The 21,979-nt window shown below is 38.3% G+C and overlaps 1 protein-coding gene across 1 annotated transcript in view; it reads right to left on the bottom strand.

Annotated features, from left to right (window-relative positions):
• The window catches only part of USH2A (usherin), a gene marked incomplete at its 5' end in the record, with an annotated part of 567,922 nt that overhangs the window by 182,471 nt on the left and 363,472 nt on the right, over positions 1-21,979 (bottom strand). Inside the window, 5 exons of the mRNA XM_025209559.1 lie at positions 8,158-8,270; positions 10,410-10,612; positions 11,946-12,155; positions 13,608-13,771; positions 16,451-16,573. Coding sequence (XP_025065344.1) covers positions 8,158-8,270; positions 10,410-10,612; positions 11,946-12,155; positions 13,608-13,771; positions 16,451-16,573 — 813 coding nt within the window. The remainder of the gene's footprint in view (positions 1-8,157; positions 8,271-10,409; positions 10,613-11,945; positions 12,156-13,607; positions 13,772-16,450; positions 16,574-21,979) is intronic.

Raw genomic sequence — 21,979 nt, forward strand, 5'->3', positions numbered from 1 at the left:
AGAAAGAAAAAAAAATTTTTCCTGTGTTTTTGGGTGGGGGGGGGGGGGTGTATGGGAGTAGGGGGAAGTGTAGAGGGGGAGGATGTGGGTTAAAAGTGCGGGGGGGAAATTAAAGCGTGTTAGGTCCCAGTAGTGGGCCAGGGATGGGGGGAGGGTGGGGGAAATGGGGCGCATGTAGCAGAGTTTGCCTAGCGGTATAGTGCAGGTTCATTCTTCCCTCCCATCCAGCCTGTGGCTGTCCTTGTGGCACTCTGCATGGGGCCAAGTCATGCCTACTAGCACCCAGGGAAGTTTGTGCTGTGCTTCCACCTCCATTTGCCCCACACTTGCCAACAGCACCACCCTGGCCCTGGCCCCAGCCCCAGCATGGTGCGGGCTGCACTGGGCAGGAGTGGGTGGGGCTTGGCCCCATGCAGAGTGCAGTGGGGCCAGCTGTGGGCTAGATACAATGAATTGGTGGGCTGGATTCATCCTGTGGGCCATATTTTGTCCACCCCTGCTGTATGGCAACCCAATTTTTTGTTTAAATTTCTAATAGACTATCTAGACTGTGTAATTGGGATATAGTGATAGGTGTGAGAGAGTGATTAAGGAAAAGTTCAGGCTGCTCTGGAGTACATTGTTCACTATTAAAAGGTCATGAGTAATGGCTCCAGAATATTACACTGTGTAATTATGAACAGTCCTCCTATATTTTCAAAGCAAAAGACTCAAAATAAAAAGGGGAACTTTTTCTCTTGTATAAAGATTTTAGTAAAAATCTTATAAATAAATGATAATTTGAATGAAAAGGTATTATTATTTATTATAAAATGTAAAAGGTCATACGTGTATATTTTGCATTATTATGCTTATTATTTTTCATGTGTTTAAGGTGTTTTGTGGGTCTTTTATTGTATAACTGGTGACATTTTTACTTAAGTAATTAATTTCAATGCAATATTATATCTGCATAGAAGTCATTCTATCAGTTTGTAAAACTATGCAGTACATACAATTCCCAAAATACTTAAAAAAAATTCTCTATAGCCCAATTACACAGCCACTGAAAGAGTGCCAGTGACATCATAAATTAGCATTAATTTAAACCAAGACTATTACATTCAAACAGCAGCAGCTGAGCTAAACTTTGACATCTTAAGAGAATAAAAATAACAGTGAACTATTATTTTACTTCCTTGAGGTATAAACAGTGGAACATACATAGCAATAAGCATCTGCAGAGAGAGAATTAATGACACCTATGAAGGAATAACTTCATAGGTGACTTGTAGAGTCACCATTATTATTCTGAGGTCTTCATCTGACTCACTGAATTAATTCCATATTGTGTAGATGGCTATTTTGTATTCATTGCATATCCAGCCACTAAAAACTATCCCTACATTTAAGTTACATTACAGTATCTGACTTAAGTATACAAAAACACAAAATATATAATAAAAGCTGAAAAAATGAGGAGGGAGCAGAGAAAGACTAGTACTTCAGTCTTTATTCAAGCCACTGTGATACTCTCTCTGTCTTCGTACACTGTAGTGTGGGGCAAACTAGTTTTCTAGTCATTCCTCTGAATGATTTTGCTTTTGTTCTACACAGAACCTCAGGGAACATATTTTCAAAGCATCATGTAGGGTTCTGCCGTTTTTCAGTTCTCAATTCTTATTAATATGAACTGAAATCATATGTCTTAAATCTTGTATAATGGCTTGAACATTACCCTGTATGAAGGATTCAACATATGTTATTAGAAAGCAATAAACAATTGTATTATTATTCCAGTTACACAGATGAACCTGTTCTAAACACTCTTCAAAATAAATCTACAAGTCTTGGCTCCATTTTCTAATGAATTTACTTTGATGATAATCATGCCCTCCCATGTCTACTATTCAGTTGAATTTACCCCTCTGCAGATGGCCAAGACAAGGGTAGTGTACAACCTGTGCAAAAACTTAACATCAACAGGTTTTGAGCTGATCTTAGATAAGGCATAAGACTTGTGTTCATGTGACAGCCACCATCTTGCCCAATACACCAGAGACTGAACGGAGTGTCTCCAACTCTATAGTCTCTTCAGAGTCCACAGCTTGAATTAAAAAGCTAGACTGCATATTTGGGAGTGGTAGCAAAGCCATCCTCTGGATTATGCCCATCTGGATGCTTACCACAATGGTTTATATATTTTTTCCAAACAGGAAAATGATATCAAATATCTGAAACCTGTAGAAGTCCAAACCCTAATTAATCTTCATTTATGTAATAGCTCCCATTGCAGTTGGAATACTTAAGGGGATCCATATTTCATGGGAAATTTAGTCCAGTCAGGGAATTACAGAATAAGATAACAGAACTAGAACTTCAAGGAGGCACTGCAGCACAAGAAAACAATACCATATTTACTCAAATACAAGATAAAGTCTTTTTCCCCCAGGCTGCATGTGGGAAAAGCCCCTTGTCTTATATTTGCATACAAGGAAAACTATCTAAATACATTGTCTATCATTAAATTGCTGCCAGAAGCAGCATGTGCTCAGTAATGGAAACTAACTAAGAAGTTGATTAAATGCAGCCAACACTGAGCATGACTAGGGCAAATACACTGATGGGAACCTACACAAGGATAGGTTAGTGCAGCCCATATGAATAAGATATATAGTAGTGTCCATTAAGCACACTTCCTTTCAGTGCCAACTTTTTCAAGTCATGGTGAGCCACTGCATTCAATACATTTTTACTTCCTCTTTACTCCCACTGCTGAGCTGCACCTGTCTTTCTGCTGAGCTGCTCCTGTCTCCCACTGCTGAACTGCATCAGTGATTCCTGTTCATTCAACAGCCTTAAATATCTGGCAAGCATCACAAAATGGGTCCCAAACAGTTCATCCAGAATCCTTCTGTCACCCCATCTCAGTCTGTTGCATATGTTTAGTGCAGCCCTGGCTTCCCTGAGGTGAAGCTGGACCAGATTGTCTTGCACTTCACCTGCATATAATTTTTGGAGGATCCCAGGATTTGACAAGAACACCCAGTTCCAGTTCTCAGTGGGGTGCCTAATTAGCAGATGGATCCTTTGTGGGGGGTAACTGGAGTACACATACATACTGAGCAGTGCTGAGCTGTGGAGTCACCATGGCTTGAAATACTGTTCTTTCTGCTTGGGGCCCAGACCAATGAACTATATGATACATAACAAGCCTTTTGGCTTTAGACTAATATCATGCAGAGCTTCTCAGTCTCTTATGGGAGAAGATCAAGTGTAGTCACTGTACTCATCTGATATGCACACTGAAAATGCAATTAAAATGGCACTGTGTAGTGGAAAATGCACCCATGTTTGCTTGCAGACACGACTCCCTATGAGAGCCTCATATCTTCCTACTGGCCAGCTTCTAGTGGCAGGATCTTGGCTACATGCTAGCTTTATGGAAATGGGAGTCTCCTCTTTAGCTTGTTCCTGCAACCATAAGCTAAGGGCAAGCAAAACTCAGTGACATTCAGACCCCAAGTCTCTGGGCTTGGGCCTGCATGCAGGATGCTTGCTAAAGGATTTGGAAGTATATGAAGTCCCAGGCTGGGGTAGAGAATACTTGCTGGTAGTAGGGCCACATATAGGCCATACATTATTCAAACAGATTCGGATCTGGATTTGATCTGGCTAATTTGACCTGGAACACAAAAAAAATCCCCCCCCCCCCAAAGCTTGTACTACATATAAGTAGGTATAAAAATGCTATTTAAAACTGTTAATGAAATACCTGTGTTAAAATTTGCATCAGTTTACAAAGAGGTAAACTGCATCATTTCTGGATGAACAAAATCTATGGGTCTGTGTAGAAATTTCCCTATATGCGAGCTATTGCAGGTAGGCTTATTTCAAGGCCAATGTTTTTAAATTTATCCTTTACTTTCATGTGCTCATGGAGAGTAGAGTCTGACAGTAAGAAGGAGGGGAAGGGGCTGCAGGAAGAAGCAGTTGAGGGGGAAGCAGAGGGTAAGGGGGATATCTGACCCCCAAGACTTATTTTCCGTGTTGGGGCAATGTGGGGATTCAAGATAAACCTCTAATAATTCAATTCTATACTTGGAAAATTATAAGAGATTTATAAATTTTCAATATATAGAATCTAATTATTGAGGGTTGCCTTATATTCAAGTAAATACAGTATTTTTTTTTTAAATGAGCCCAATATTTTCATTACACTTAACAAATCAATAGGAAACTTTTCTATTCTATTTTGGCCTTTTTTAATTTATATTTTATATATTTATATATATTTAGAACTGTCCATTTCTTAGAATGTTTTAATATTTTTTGTTAGAAAGCAGTGAGATGAAAATTCTGGAGTATGACCAGCTTTTGATTACTATATAATCCTAAGGGTAAAAAAAACACTCCCACTAAGCAAGCTTCTTTACTCCCAGGTAAAAAGGCTGCTTTAAATCATGAGATATTTACAAGTAATGTTGGTTTCTGGTGTTTGAGTCTTGAGGTTTAATATTTCATGTATTTCTCTGTAGGCACAAGGGTCATGGCTGTGGTCTCCCAACCACAGGAGTGGGTAGAGTTCCCAGGGCTGGAAGTAGCTGCTACTGTGATCTCCCAGCCTTCTGGGTTTCACACACTCCCAAGACTGGGAGATTGCTGCAGCTGCATCTCCATCTCCTAGCCGCCTTGGTGCATTGGGCATCTTTGCAGCTGAGAGCCCCTCAACTGAGGGGACTCCCAGCCATGGGAGTTTGCTTTCTGCAGGGATTGGGGGAACCCAGTCTCAGGCTCTCCCTGTGCCAGCAATAAGTCATGATAGGATCTAATGTGCCATCTCAAAATTGTGCCTCCTGCTACATGCATATGGCATGGCAGGAGGCGTGATTGTGTTGGCCAGGCACTAGAGCTCATCAATTCCTTTACCTGCACATGTAGAGAGACCCTAAGATATTCAGGGAGATGATAGAACATACTGAACAAGATATTAGATTGAGAATCTAATATTATGCTCCCATCTCTGTCACTGACTTCTTAAGACATTTACTTTATATCTATGTGGTTCATTTCCATATCAATAAAATGAAGATAGTAACACTTACGTATTTTGTAACGCATCTTTAGGTGAAAAGTAAGAAACAGTTACAGTCACACGTCTTGCCATGCTACACATGCATGGCAGGAGGTGCGATTGTGTGATCATGCATTAGATCCCATCACACTTTATTGCTAGCACAAGGGTAGCCCAATCCCTGGCACCCGCTGCACCAGTAAGAAGATCCCAGCTGTTGCACTCTCCTAGCTTTGGCAGTGCATGAAACCTTCAGGGTTGGGAGATTGTGGCAACTGTTTCTCCCAGCCTTGGGGACTCCAGGCACCCCCAGGGCTGGGAGATTACAGCAGCATCCCAGCTAGGTGCCAATGGGCATGCTGCAGGGACCCAGTGTCCACAGCTGTGGGAATCTAACTTCCAGTAGCTGTGGGATGCTGCCAGGACCCATAGTTGGCAGCTGCTGGGGCTAAGAGTCACCTCAGTTGTGGGACTCCCAGCCCCAGCTGGGCATGGTGTATCTCTGTGGCTGGGAGTCCCACCAGCTGAGAGGTCTTAGCTGCAGGGCGGATCTTGCTACATGTGCAAATTAAATTACATGTGCAACCAGCTATAAAGTTAGTACACATTTTTGAGGTCTAATGTTATAGCTGGTTGGAACTTTTTAGGGCATGACAGGTATTTTGCACATGTAGCTGGTCTCAAGATAATCGTGCAATTAACCAGTTAATTACATGATACTTGTAATGTGTAGAGGGGGCCTTATTTGTCTAACAGTGTAAGGTTGTTATTAAGAAATGTAGCCATTACACTGCTTAATGAGCATGTATGTCACCTTTGAAACACTAAAAAGAAATCTATTTTTTAAAGCAAAAAACCCTTTTTCAAAACACAATACAGCATCTCTCTTGTAAAGTCTATAGAGCCATGAGAGAAGAACTGTATGCTCCTAGTTGTGAAATGAAATATTCTTATGATGTGATGCATCCTGAAATCTTAACACACAAAATACACCCTCCACTTTGACTTGAGTTATATCTAAGTAAAGTCTGAGAAATAAATGAACAAGGACTTCAGCATTGGGTCCCATACTGTTTTCCATTTCAAGTTTGGTGTTATAAAGTAATCATCTGAGGACTGTGACCTTTTATGCCAAGTTTCAGCCTGAAGCTGAGTTATTAACTGTTGTGGGGGAGGGTGGGGGGTAAGGTATTTATAATGGCTATTGTGGTATAACCTTCATTAGAACAGTCTGGATGGAGCTGCTATCATAAGATTCTAAGAAGTTGGTAGGCAAAATTACAATTTATGTCATATGGCACCTTGAGGCAAATTTTAAAACAATTATTTGTGAATGCTGCAAAGACATTATCCTACAGCATTCTCATCAATAATACAACCCCCAAACTGATTCAGAAGTGGAGAAACTGCCATGATTCCAATTAAAGACAATAAACTGCCTGATCTGTTATATCTCAGCCTTCCCATGAGCCTATACTCCAGAAATGCCTTTTTTTCAGTCTGTTGGCAGATATGTATTAAAATGTCCTCTTGATTATACAAACTGGATTTTTTTCCCCAAGCTTTTTCCTTTATGAAGGATAAATAAGCAAAATTCATATTCAGCCCAGCACCTGCTGAAGCTGTCAGCTGTAGTGTTTGTCATATTTCAATCAAAGCTGAAGCCAGCCAGCCATTTTTATACTACACAGTCCCTACATACTCGAGGACCAGAATTAATGAATTAGCTATTGATTAAATTCCACTCTAGCAAATCCACCGTGGCAAATAAATGAACTACCCAGGGCACGTGTAGGCCACGGCCAGACATGTCCGGGCAATCGATCAGTAGTTAGTATTCTTTTGGGATATAAGACCAGCTGATGATAATATGACATGTATGGAAAGGCAGGGTAGAAACAGTCTGTTTCTGGCTGAGCAGATTATAAAATAGGAAGGTATTTCTGATCTTTTTGCATTCATGTGTTATGACATATTTAGTCTATACAGAATAGCAGAAACATGCATAAGTGTTTTCAGTACAAATGATACAGACAAAGGCATACATAAGTTAAAGCCAAGGGCAAAAAATGAGATCCCGAATTGAGTTCTTATCATCAAACAAGCTTTTGACTGTATCTGTATGTGAGACAGAAAAATAGTAAGCTTAATTTCACCTTTATGCGAGACAAACACAAAATTCAAGGAAAATTTAGACATGATAAAAAGTAGACTAAAACTCCTTTTAAAGACTGGAGGAGCAAATCCATTGTGCTGGCCATTTCCAAAGGCTCAGGTGTTAGATTTTTGTTTTTTAAGAGAGATTTTGCGGCTTCTTCAAAGGAAACACAGCTAACAAGCCAAGCCCTGCCAGAAGTGTAATAAAATCACACCAACAATAACATACACGCAGGAGGCTAACTGTTTTATTGTTGGTGTAATTTTGATAAATGTCTTGGCAGCGTGTGCCTGTTAGTTATAGCTTCTCTTTTGGAAAATGTTAGCTCTCACCATGGATCTTTTAAAGAAAAGAATTACAGAATGTGTCACTACTTGGCTGCTTCTACAGTCTGCCAGCCTGGTACTATTTTTACTACCAAAAAGATTGCCCATGAGTGGGGGAGGAGAAGCAGCTTACAAGCAGTGTTTTCAGAAGGCACAAACATGTATTGCTCTTAAGGTAGTTTATTAATTCTTCCTGTCATAGTGCATGATTGTTTCTTTCACAGGTACCCTGACTTCCATTATTGTCATCAAGCAGGTCTTTCAGCATTAAACCTCACCCCTTACTGACAGTCAGCTTAATGATTTTCATCCTTGCATGGTCTTTCATTGAACTGGCTTGCATTTATACTGTTTCTTGTTAAGTTCTTTTAACAAAATGATTACTGATAGCCAGGTACATGCTACTAACCAAACCTGGGACCCCTTCTGGAGTCCAGCTTGCTGAAAATGCTAACAGTAAAAATGACCACTGCTGGCAAACAGATTGGGAAGACTGTATGACTATGTTCCAGTTTTTCTAATGAACCTTCTACGGAGCTGAAGAAAAATACCCTCTAGTTATATGTCCCATTCTGGCCACAAATTGTTGGAATTTGTGAAAATTAAATACAGGGCAGTACCTTGAGTTGAGGACTTGTGTTCTGGGTGCTGGTAGGTCATTTGGTTCATCTTCCACCGTTGTAATTTGTGTTCCATTGCTTCTCACACAGGCATACAATGTGCAGACTTCAACCTGATGCCAAAGAATGATACTTACAGAATTCAAGTAAGACTTTTGCTTTTTTAACTCTTCTTCTGTTATTAGTTTTTCCTCTAAATTACTAGATTTCATATAACCAAAAAAAGATCACAACTTTGGGCTAACAGTGTTCACCTTAGACATTGTGCCATACTGTTTTCTAGGCTTTGGCATTACATTTGTTCTCAGTGGGTGCATCTATACATTAACTAATGGGCCATGGTTATAGCGCATTAAGTTTAGTTCTTGGAAAACTAAGTACTAAATCAATGCACAGTAACTGGCACTACTGCACAACAGCACCAGCATACAGTTTTTTACAGATGCTTACTATGCAGTAGCGTAGTTAGCACAGGTTTTGCCCAACACGCTACTGTGCAGTGTTATTTTCAGCTAGTGCACAGTTAACATTTCATGTAGACGCACCCGGTTACACCAGTCAATAAAGTTAGTACAGTGGTATGGTTGTGTATACAAGCAGAATCTAGTGTATAACATTGAGAAGTATGGTCTAATTAATAATGAGATTGGGAGACAAAAAACTCCTAAATTCTAAATCTGACTCTGACTTGTATAGCCTTAAGCTAGTAATTCTACCAGTTTTTTCATTTTAAAGTGAAAAAAAATCTCACAGGTATTTTTAGTTCAGGCTGTTTAAAAGTACTTTGCACATGAAAAATATTATATCTATATTATAATATATTTTTCTAGTACAAAAATATAAAAAATATAGCTTATTGCTTCAATTGTTGGTAACAATCTAAGTAAAAACAAAGGAAGATGATAAGTGCAGAGAAGGTCATTTTTTCTTTGCAATGGCAACAGAGAGATCATTCAGTGCATGACAGCAGAAGCAAACAAAAGATCATACATAAAGATAATCAGTGAGACATACATGCATTCAGATAATGTTGTATCTAGGAGGATGAGAAAAAGAACCCAAAAAACCCAGCTTATCACTTCAATTTTGCCTAACACATTGCCACAAACATTGACCCAGTTCAAAGATTGGGAAAGCTGAAAAGAACAACTAATATTGTAAACAACAGAAGGAGGCCATGGTAAATTAATAGATCCATACATGTAGCAGTACTCTGAATTTGCATTGCTATTGAGAAAAGACAAATGTGTTCCCAAGTAGCATCCAGAAAGTCATATGTGTATTCATGGATGGAGAGTTGCAGTTATAGAGGGGTTGGAACACAGAAATCAGTTATGGTGTGCCTGCTTGTGACGTTTATTTATGGCATGTAGTAACCGGATGCAAATTTTAGAACAGAGTATACATGACTACTACTAAGACCTTTCCATATATAATGCAATCTGAAAGAAACAAGCTGGAATTGTTACAAATACAGCCAACAAACTACATTCTCTGGAGTATTTTTAATGCAATTCAACAAATGATAAATATTTAAGCTTTCCATTAAGAATATATTCATATATAGTTTTTAAATCAAAACCTGCATAGAGACACAAAGAAAGAAAAAACTGTAATAATCAACAATAGGAAAAGTAGTACTGTGATTTCATGGCTCTGCTTTGTCCACAGAAAGAGGAAGGGGGGGGGGGAGGAAGAGAAATGATAAAAGGATGACAAATGCAATATCATTATTTTTCTGTGCTGATACATTATGCATGCTTGATGTTTCTAAAACAATTGCAATTTTCTTTTAATGAGTAGGAGTAGAATCTTTGCCTCTTGTAATATATACTTTGGGCTTTGCTAATGCTATAATGTAGTCATTTGAAGAAAGCAAATGGAGTTGTGAAATGGTTTGAAAAGAAAACATCTAAAAACTGTATGTGGACCCAAAATATATGCTGAAAATAAATATGTGTTTAAAAAGAAGTATCTATATCAATATATGCAACAATTAATACTATTTGTATATGCATATATACGTGTGTGTATGTGTAAATACACACACACAGATATATAGATCTATATATAGATCTATATATCTATAGATATATAGATCTATATATCTGTGTGTGTGTGTGTGTGCGCACGCGCGTATGTATCCATGTTTCCCCCTGTGTTTCTATTCCTATAAATTCTTACCTGATGTACACATATTTTATTTAAATTCATATATTTTGTATGGACCTGGAAAACAAAATTGTTCTAACCTGTATATCATATATAGTGAATGGGGACAAGTCTCCTAAAAGGAAGGACCCAGGTTCATTCATTCCAGTCTTGTACTGCTTATTATTTACATAGATAGAATACTCTGTGACAACACCATTTGGGTTTGAAGGAGATGTCCAGATGACACGTACAGCTGTACTGTTGATGATGACAACCTCTGGAGGGAACATGCCCTCAGGCTCTAGAAATAAAGAAAGAAACTGAATAAACTCCAGCTGTCTCTGTAAAAGCACTTGTTTAACCAAATGCAGATTAGTATTTAGGTTTAGCAAAGGGTTCACTGCTTATCTGCTTTCCTCTGATGAAGTTATCACAGTCTGTAGTCCTCTGCAAATTGGCTTATTATACTCTCAGTTAGAAACCATGAGAGTTGGTGGTAAAATGCTTCATACCACCAGCATCGCGTTAATCTTCAGTGGTATGCGACCAGTGCGATATGATGATAAATTATTCACCCATCTGCACTGCCAAGACCTATTTATTTTTGTACCCTGCCCCCTCCAAAAAAAAGATAATTTTGCTTTTTAAGCAAAAACTAAGATTAAAATTCACTGTATCTAGTGGAACGTGACAAATCTTTTGATGTTACCAGCCTTTGTAGCTCAAGCAATATGAAGCAATATGCAATATTGTCATTATGTAAATGGTTTTGAATGTTGATTACCATAGGTAATGATGAAGTCTAATACTAAAAAAAAAGAAAAAAAAAAAAGAAAAGAAAATCTTCCTCAGTGTTAAATTACAGAATTATTTAAGCATGTCAGAAATAACCATGCAAAGACCTATTTTTATCATAAGAGCCCGTCTTAACCAGTTGAAAAATTGCCCTTGCGATCAATTCTATTTTATAAACAAAAGGTGCTGACCTTTGGCATCACAAAGGAAATGGAATCCTCACTTAAAGTGCTTTACTAATGACCCGGAACACTTGCTTCTGAGGTAATGATATTATAATGTTTATAATGAGACTTTATAAAGGCAAAAAGATTAGGAAGGCCATTCTAAACACATTTCAGATCCACAAGGCTTTTTTTTTCCTCCCCCCTGCTTGCTAACTGGCTTGGAAATGAGTCATAGGAAAATCTTCTCAGAGGGTGAACTTGCACCTTACATTTCTGGTGACTCAGGAAAGGACCTGTGTTTGACTGTCATATCAAAAGCACACCGCTTCACAGAGCAAATCTTTTAAAAAACCATTAATTGTTTTTACATTTCACCATTTATTGACAGAAACACAGTTCCAAACTTAGTTTACATACATAGTAGTACACAGAGGAAGACAAGAACAAACTGGGTTAATATCTGCTATTAGAGGGTTGTGCTTCTGTCTCAGTGGGACCGTTTATTGATCTACCACTTGATGACAACCAGCACTTAAGCATTTTAGCATTTTAGCCCTTTTCCTTTTATACCGGAAATTTTATAATGGAAGGATGACTGATCTCAACCCCAACAAAAATCAATCAATTTCATTCTCAGATTTTTAAGGCAAGCTGCATTCACTACTAACCAACCTCCATCTAAAGTAGTCACATGCACCCCTTCACTGTCAATGCTGTGGACTCCATTGAAAACTTGAAAAAAAATCTGATACTTTGTGTTGGGATGTAAATCACCAATGACAGTATAGTTTACATCGGCCTCAATCCTCAGAGATTTGTTTTCAGCAGTGGTGTTCCAGGAGAGAAGGTAATATTCAACATCTCCTTGCAAATCTTGCAATGCTGGGAAAGAAAAAATAATAATGAAAATATATTTGGAATTATAGAGGAGATAATCAGAAGACTTCTGTTATTAAAAGGAAAACTGTACTTTCCTATCAACAGGATTTTTTCCCCAAAGTAAATAAGGTTTACGTTATTAATCTTTATTCAAAACCACTACAATATTCTTCATTAATTGTCCAGCACCAAGAAAAACAAACATTTTTCCATGCTTGCCCAAAAGACTAATGAACTAATTTCAATACCCTGACTTATATTAGATGACATATTTCTCTGTGAGTAGCCCCGTTGAAATGGACAGGGTCAGTAACACAATAAAGTACCAATTAATTGGTATGTGTCCTGGTAAAAGATAGAAGAGCTAAAATATCAACATCATACTTGTGAATACTAGCAAGCCTGCTGGGAAAAGCAACAACATCATTAAATGTTAAATGGAAACACTTAATTTCAGATTTAATAATATATAAATTTGGTGCCAGAAGTTCATAGTGAATGGTGGATTCTGCTTCCATTTTCAATAAAGTCTGTGGAGTAGGAGCAGGACTTAATATCTATAACACCAGTCATTTACAGTATATTTTTCCTCTATCAAAAGATATAAGGGCAAGTTGCCCAGGGTACCAAAAATGCCCAAGAAGTGATTTTAAAAATAAATAGTGTAAAAGCAAGGAACACTTGAAGCAATAAAGAATCATTAATTTGCTTAATGTAACATAGAGAGCAATGAAATATGATGAGGAAATAAGATTTTCAAATAATGAATGACCCTCTCTTCATGTTTAACCTTTACATTCACAAACAGACATCTAGGAAATTTCTTAAGTATGAATGAAAATAAAACTAGATTGCATTACCTACATCTAGAAGGTCAGAGTTCAGATTACTAAGGTAATGAAACTTCAGTGAGCTGCTTCAGATCTATTAGGTTTGTCAGTTTTTATAAGCATGCTTACTTCAGGCATGCAATTATAAAACAAAGAACCTGTATTTGTTGAGATTCTCCAGCCAGTCCTTACAAAATCATTTGTGGGTAAGTCAAGAAAAATTTCCCCGCTGCTGCAATGGCAGACTTTGTTGAAGATTTAGTTAGTTTCTTTTTAAGGGGCAAAGTATGCAAGAGGAGAGAGAGAGCAGCATCCTCTCGTTCTGAAGGAATGTAAAAATCCTTAAAATGATGAACATATACTAGGATTTAATGTAGAAATGTCACAGGCTTGAATTAATTGCCTCTTCATTCCACTGAAATAGTGTATAGTAAATAGCAATATAGTCGGAAAAAAATAAAAATAGGCTGCATGCTCTTTCCAAGTTTTTTACTGCCCTTTAAGGGGCAGTTAGCCATATAATAAATCAAGACAAGTGTTGTGCTTCCTGTGAGGGCAATGCAGATCAACATAACTGATGACAGGTGAATATCTAATTACTGGAACACACACTAAGCATACTTACTTGGTTTTGACCATGCCACTTCAATGGCAGTATGATTAAGAGCGCGTGCAGTCAGGCTGCTTCCCTTCCCTGGAAAACCTGCTAGTGTAGTAGCAGTCACTTCCTCACTGGATGTATATCCCACCTCATTGTGTACTATGAGTTTATACTCATAGGTGGTGTACCTAAGGCATTTTTTAAATAGTTAACAGAAAACTATATAAAAATTCCAGACATAAAACATTTGCTGTTGTCATGCCAGCTATATCAAACAAAGCTTGTGGGGGGGTTTTTCCTCCAAAGTATAATTACACTATTTCAGCTCATGAAGAATCTGCTGGAAATATTTCAGCAACACTAACATGGTAACAAAAATAAAATAAATATGTTATTTCTTCTTGTTATAGTCTCTGAGATGCTGGGAGATTATAGCTCAATTCAAGATGTAATTACAACAGTGGCAAACTGCCAAAATTTGGATCTGAATTTAATCAAATGAGGCTTTTCCCGCTCTTTTGGGAAACTCATTTATTTTAACTTCCTTTTAGCTTGCTCTCCAAACACCAATTGCAGTCCTGCAACAGGAATCCTGTAACAAAGTGACTAAGACTGCAACCCCAGTTTATACAGTAATTTCCCTCAAAACTGTATTCCAACATATACTGGATACGCAAGGAGACTGGTTAGAATCCAAACATATATTTCATAGAGCAAATAACCATCACTCCATATTTCCTTCAACCATTCAAAAGGGACATCAATATATTTTTAGAAAAGACATTACACTTTCAAGCTATTTATACTATTAAAGAAGCAACTAAAAAGATACAATATAAGTCTATAATCAGTAAAAAAAATAGGGTCATCTAGTCCAAATTTTTATTTTATTGACATCACCATGGAAAACACTTATGTCAATTTGAGAGTGGACCATACCATGAATGCACAGTCTTTGGTGACTGTTGTGAAAAAATATGTGATATTTGGGCATTATTTTATGTTACTTTACTGTGACACACTGTATAACACAGATACTGGGCCAGGCCTTAAAAAGAGCTCACTTAAATAACTTTGCACACACAAATAATTGGCCAGAGCTGAGCTTTAAGAGCCCTCTTTAAGAAGAACAACAGTTGATAGGTGCCAAGCTCTAAAAATTCACTGAAGGACCTAAGCTCAGCTGTTCAGAAAGATGGTCAGAAACTTGTGGTGCTGAAGATTTCTGAATCTCTGGACTAGTATCTGAAAACACTGTATTCTAATTATTCTCTGTATTATTTCAGTCACTTGTATATACTTGTATACATTGTCACATTACATTTCTAGTAAAAACAAAGATGGAATCTAGATTACAAACAACAAAAACGAAAATGTTTTTAGATCTGAGGTTTTGGTTTATAAATAAAGCTGCTATCTGCAGAATTTGGATCAAGATCTAGGTTTAGATTTCAAATAGCCTCAAAAATCAGGGATATTTAGATCTGAGATTTAAGTATATCTAAGACTGAGAACAGTTGGACTTCTTTTGGGCCAAATTCAGCTGGTGAGTTATTCACACAAGTCTTATTAAATGGGAAACATGAATGTGTGTCTGAGAAGTAGAATTTATCCATACACTATCCTCAGTAATGCAGGCAGACACAAACACACACAGGGCAAAATACAAGCAGAAAGATACTCTGCTTTCATTGAAGTCACTGGAAGTTTTCCCAGGATTTCACTCAGGGTAACACCACCACTATAACCTCAGGCCCATCCAGTCTCTTTTCTTATGAATTTCAAAATGCTTTTCAAAGGATTTGAGGAACTGAGGAAGCATAGTTAAGTAACTTGCTCAAAATCACACAGTAAGTGAGCTGCCTAACAAGAATCAGATTTTAAATCTCATCTTTGCTGAGTAACTTAACATTGGATGGATGAGTGTGGCACAACCCCTAGTCACTGCATAAGTGGGGATGTTAAAATGGAGCTAGGGATGTGCTTCACCTTCCTATCTCCCATCCTCTTCTCTCCCTTGCACCCTGCACCAGCTCCAGCTCTGGTTCCTGTAGCACGACAGAGGGGTGGCAGCATCATGTGGCCAGTGCTTCACAGCTGCTAGAGATGTCACCACCTTTTTTTACAGCTGAAAGCTGGTGGGTTTTTGGCTGCACACACAAATCCACAGCAAAATAAGGAGACATCTTCCCCAGCAACAGCAAACCTCCAGCTGCTGCTCCTACACTGCCGTTGCTGCTCTGCTCTCCCTGCTGCCAGAGCCAGAGCCAGAGCAGGGAAGGTGTAAAGTGCAAGAGGGCACCGTGCTGGCCAGTTACACCTGTCTTTGCCAGTTTTCTGCTTCTGCCATGATGTCACTTGTATTTAACTGCAGACTACTGAGTAATTAATTCAGAGCTCCTAAAATTGCCATACATGACTTGACTGAATTTTGAAATATCAAGAGAAACATCTTGACAATGAAAAAAGACACATAAGGATTAAAATTAGCAATCTAACACCAAATTGTAATCTACACAATCTGGGATGACTCAGCCTGTAGCTGTGGCTGAAGTATCAACATAATGGGGAAGTATACACAGACAAATAAACGTTTGACTGTATGAACTAGTCAAAACTCAAAATCCACTAAAATACTCATTTTCATTTGTGTCTTTTTAACAAGATACTATGTGCAAGATTTAAGAATGACACAATAATAATAAAACCCTGCGTGTTCAAATGATTATTGCTAAAGATGAGGACAGAAAATATTTAATTACATAATTAATATGTTCACAACATAAAGACACAAGGAACACTTTGAACTATTGAACATGCACTATACAAAATGCCAGCATTTGTTTTTATAGTTTTTGTAATCTCACCTGCTAAGACCCTTATCTTCATAAAACCACTGAGTTCCTGAGTAAATATTGTGCCACAGATTTAAATCTTCAGGGGGATTTGATGCAAGTGGTTGCTGGATTTTACGTCTCAGGAGCTCATATCTAACACAAAAGACGAGCAGAACACCGGGATTATCTCAACTAATGTTATTACACAAATATCTCTTTTTTTTTTAAGCCATGCGTTATTTTGTTTTTACAGCTGTAAACTTTCTCTGAGTGATAAACCCTGAAACACTAAAAAAGAATATTTAAAACATTCAATTACTTAAACACATACTTTAAAAATGGATAATGGATAAGTACTTTTATTTGAAAGAAAGAATCAGTGTTTTTTTAATAATTTACAAATATTCAGCTTCTGGAAATCTGTGAAAAACTGCTCAGCACAGCCTGATAAAAGAACCTCATACAGACTTGACTAATATAATTTGACATACACAACTGTTTCAACATAGCACAATTTAATGTATCCATTTTACAAATATATTAAAATAACACAAAGCATCATTATTCCTGTTATACTGTCAGCAGTGTTTAGTTGTAAATAAATGAGTAACACACAGGTGTGACACAAATGTGACACACTAGTGAACTTATACATAGGCATGCCAACATCATATGTGCATTTAAGATGTTTGCTATAATTATATTTTCCTGAAAAGCCAGAATTAGTTTGCATTGCTTTCATTTGGAGGAAAAAGTTGTGTTCCTATCATAGTTTTTTCACATGTTGGAAACTGTAGGCCTGATAAGACCCATCTTCATCAAATCAGTCCTGAAACTGCCTGATTCAGACAGTGGGTTTTTCCCCCCCATTTTTATATCCCTTCTTGATTTCTTTTGTAGAAAAGTCCTATAGGATTTAATGGCAATAAAACCAACTGGTTTCTATATAAATTATAGATAATACTTTCTACATTCTCAAGCCATTCTATAGAATTTAATAGAGTTATATTGAAGTAATAAATTTCTATAGGTTGATTTAAAATCATCTAGTAGGATTACTATTCTCTATTAAATTCTATAGAACTGTTACAATACAGTTTTGTCTCACTATAGTTTGTTATAGAATTTTATTTTGTGAGCCACTATATATTTATAATTTTCTTACAGCTATGGCAGTGTTACGACTTTTCTTTCTTTCAGTACTTTTTGATGACTAGTTACACATTTTTATCCATCTACAATCAGTCTTCAATATTTTTATGCCCCAAATTAGGCTTCTAAATACATATTTATGCATCTAAATATAAAAATACCTTGATTTTCAGAAGTGCTAAGCACTAGGGGTGTGCGAAATGGGGCGTACTCGATTCAGATTCAACCTGAATTGGGGACAGTGATTCGATTCATTGATTTGGATCCCTTTCCCGATTCAATTCAGTCAAATCCAAATCTAAAGATTCAATGCTGATTTAGAGAATCAGCGATTCGGCCATAGACATATCTTTGAATGTTTTTTCTACATACCTCGAGGTAGCAGATGTGGCTAGTGAACATTGTGATGCTGGGGTGGATGGAGCATCCCACAGGATCATTGCCCCCCCCCATGTTCGGCGGTGAACCTGAAAGTGGACCAGGAGGACTTCCGGGCCACTTCCAGGTCCGTGGCGGTGCATGTGGGGGAACCCCTCCATACTCCCTCTGGCTCAGCAATCAGCCGCAGGGGGACCTTGGGTGTCCCTTCAGACCCAAGAGGCACCAGTTGCCAAGCCGGAGGGGGAGGGGCGTTGCTCCTGGTGGACCCGGAAGTGGACCAGAAGTGCTTCTGGTCCACTTCTGGGTCCACTGCCAAGGGCCCTGAAGAACCCCCATGCTCCTATGGGACACTCCATCCACCCCAGCATCTCAGCATTCATGAGTCACCTGGTACCTTGAGGTATGTAGAAAAAGCATTTAAAGCTGTGTCTATGTCTGAATCATCGAATCTTTCCGAATGTCTCTGAATCAATTTGGAGGTTTCTGATTCAATTCAGAGAGATTAAAGGGTCTCCTGATTCAGTTCAGATTTAGAGATTTGGCCACCAAATCAAGCTGAATCTCTGCCAAATTGAATCAGCAACTGAAGCTTTGCACAGCCCTACTGAACACACACATATCCCCCTTAAATTTAACTGAAAAACTCGTACACTGGGTTTTTTTTGCAAATCAGGCCATATTTATGAAGATGATGTAAGATCTACTTGACTGTATGAACAGATCAAAACTCAGTTTTGAAAATGCCTCCCTTTGTGCTGAAGGCTTTTTCCAGTCCTTTGTGTGTGCACGCTCAGAAGATTCAGACTTGAGAGCAATCCTAGAAAATGTGAGTGTAGCAATTCTTTGGGAAGCTTAACTGGTCTGGATTCATTTTGTTTGTAATATTTGATGCAGTGAGGAAATGGTGGAAGATGTGATTCCATGTATGGGCCTTTCGAATTGGTACGTAGGGTCTCAACTTTGGCACCAGATTGAACTATTTTGCATTTCCACAGAAGCACAAAGCAGGTAGGAAGCTGCCTTAAATGGGCAGCTGAGAATTCCTCTTGACATAAGGGAATCTATGGCACAGAGCTGGCATAGGTGACTTTCAGCCAACTTCCCCCTGTATTGTTGTCTTTTTGTACCAAACACAAATTTAACACAGCTGAGAATTGACTCTGTATCCTATAAACAATTTATTTTTTACTTTCTTTAATTTATTTCAAGTATTTTTGATAGTGTTGGTTATACAAGGCCTGATCCTTAGGCTGATCCTTAACTTGAATGCTTTACAGTAGCTGTAAAGCTGGTCCTATACAAGCTGGTCAAGTTGTATTAATATTCAGAATAGAGTCATTGTGGCAAACAGTAGGGACATTGAAGCCAATATCTTTTTTCGTATTTTCAGCCTAGAGCTCTCTAAATTCAAGCTGTTTACTTGGAACTCAGTCCACAAGAGGATTTATGGGTCATAATGCTGAGCACTGCAGTGCCAAGCTCTTTAGGTATTTGGTTGTCTGATGAAATTAGGAACCTTAGCTTCTCCACATCCAGTGAAGAGGAATGGAATTTGCAACAACCAGTGCACTGAGTTAAGATAGCCAATAGGAAATGAATAGGAAAAGGGGGCATCTTAAATTCTGCATTTCTCAGGTGACTAGAACTCAGGATTGCTGGGGGACGGGGGGCGGGGGCAGGGAGTGGTTGGCTCCACTTCAGGACTCTGAATCCCAGAGGTAGGTGTCTAAGCCCCTTATTTCAAAAGGAGCTAGTTCCTCTTTTTTATTGAATAGCTCAGTGATTAGAGCACTCACCCAAAATATATAAGATATTTCTTTCAACTCATAGCTCTCACTTCCTCAGAGAGTGCCATAACTACCAGACTACAGAGTATTCTTTGATGAGAGGACACTCTCATTCCTTCCTTTTTAAGCTATTTCACTTTCCATGAAGTAATTAAATATTTTTGGGCTACAGAGAGAGAGAAAGCATAGGGCCAAGCATAAGTCTTTGGTTTATGTGGGAACACCATCTTTGAATCCCATGCATCATCACACTGCATGTTGGTCTAATTTTTGTTGTTGTTGTTGTCAAAGGGTTTTTCTGTGTTTAGAGACAGAGATAGCTCCAGAGTTTGCAGTTTATGTGAAGATGTTTAAGATTCCTTCTAGGCTGAATGAAGATTAATACTAGGTATGAATCCGAAGATTCATTCTAGGTATGTCACACATTTCAAAGGCATCCATCACTATAGTATCTTGCAGATTAACCTGATCAATTAAGTAATAAAAATTAATTAAGTTATAATTTCAGGAAAATGTTCTGGTGACTTCACAGCCCAAGAACAATTCTCAAATCAGCGGTTTATCAAAGTCAACAGAACCCAAAGGCAGAATATTAAAACTTTATTAGGTACAGTCCTGGCATATTTTATCCAAGATAATTCATGGACAAGCCATAAGAAATATCAAAACCTTTTGGAATATTGGATGGTGATAGAGTGTAAATTACCCCCACTGGCAGCTGCTGCTATAGCTCTGCTTGCTACAGACTTCTTGCTCCATCATGCTGTACTGAGCAGCTGCTTCAGTAGTTGTTCTGGTTGGGGGCGGCATGGCACACCATGAAGGAAATGAAGTTTGCAGATGTAGGTCATATTGAATTATTTCAATCATCTCTGGTAAAATAGTCATGTTGTCAACTTTAGGGGTGCACAGATTGCTTTTCAAAGGTTTAAAATCTCATTAGACAATAGCTTTTATTCAGCCCTAGTGAGCCCTAATTAAGCACTGAGAAAGAACAGGCAGGATGCTGTGGTGTCACAGTACATGCCTGCAAATGTATGCAAGATACAAAATATTGCATATTTCCATGCATCAAAGAGAACCATCAACAAATATTTATTGATTGTGGGATTATAATTCCATGGAGGAGTTTTCCTGTTGTTTTAAGGTATGAAAGTGAAGGATGAGCAATTTGGCACTCCTATTTTATATACAGCAACACGTATTCAAGAACCAAATCCTGCACATACTACTATCCAGTGAGGACCAACCAAGGAGTACTCTTCCACAGCTTTAGGCTACTTTTTCTGGCTCACCTGCTTCCATTTTACCCCTGCCTTAAAGCTTGCATGACTGACTTGTTTTTCCATTTCACCCTCATCAGCAATCTATTAAATTTTACCAAGTAGCAGATATCAAACACAAAATAAAGGAAAGTTCAGTTCTGAAACACACTGCTTCTCATCAATATAAAATTGTCCCTTGAACTAACCTAAATAGGATAATAGGGGCTTCTTGAGTTTATCCTCAATGGGATTTCTCCTATTTCTTCCTCTGATGCTTGTGGGATTTGCTCCCTGAACTCACCAACAAAAAGTGGCAGGTCCTTTGGCCCACAATCTATATTTTTGTTGATAGCTCTCTATATCCCAACATACACTGAAAGCTCAGGGTCATATATGCTGTACCTGGTGCCTGAACTGGATTCTTCCCTTCTGCTGCCTAATTCTAACTGTTATGAAGGAATCCCTTGTTTACCACGTTCTATCATATGAATTTCCAGAGTTCAGAGAGAGACCCTGTACAAATTAAAACTGATTTTAGACAGCATTTACTTACCATATTTACTCAAGTCCAAGACATGTTTCCCCCCACCCCCATTCAGCCTGGGGAAAAAGAAACCTCGTCTTCCATTCCAGTATGGCTGGGGCAGGTGACCCCTGCAGCTCCGGCTCTGGCTTCAGTTTGAGGGAGATCATGCAGTGAGCAGCGCAGAGAAGCAAGGGACCAACTGTGGCTGTTACTACAGCTGCAGCTGTGACCCTGACCAGAGGCTAGAGATGGAGCTGCCACCACCACTGCTGCCTAGCCAGGGCCTGAGCAATAGGGCATTGCGAAATATCAGTGTTCCACTTCGACATCTGTTTCGATATTTCGACAGTACAGTGTTTCATTTTGAGTTTTAATTTTGAAAACACTGTTCTGTTCCATTTCATCAAAACGGTTTCACTGTTTCGATGCTGTTTTGATGTTTTGATGA

This window comes from Alligator sinensis, unplaced genomic scaffold (genome assembly GCF_000455745.1).
Source record: "Alligator sinensis unplaced genomic scaffold, ASM45574v1 scaffold842_1, whole genome shotgun sequence".
In the NCBI taxonomy this organism is placed as follows: Eukaryota; Metazoa; Chordata; order Crocodylia; family Alligatoridae; genus Alligator; species Alligator sinensis.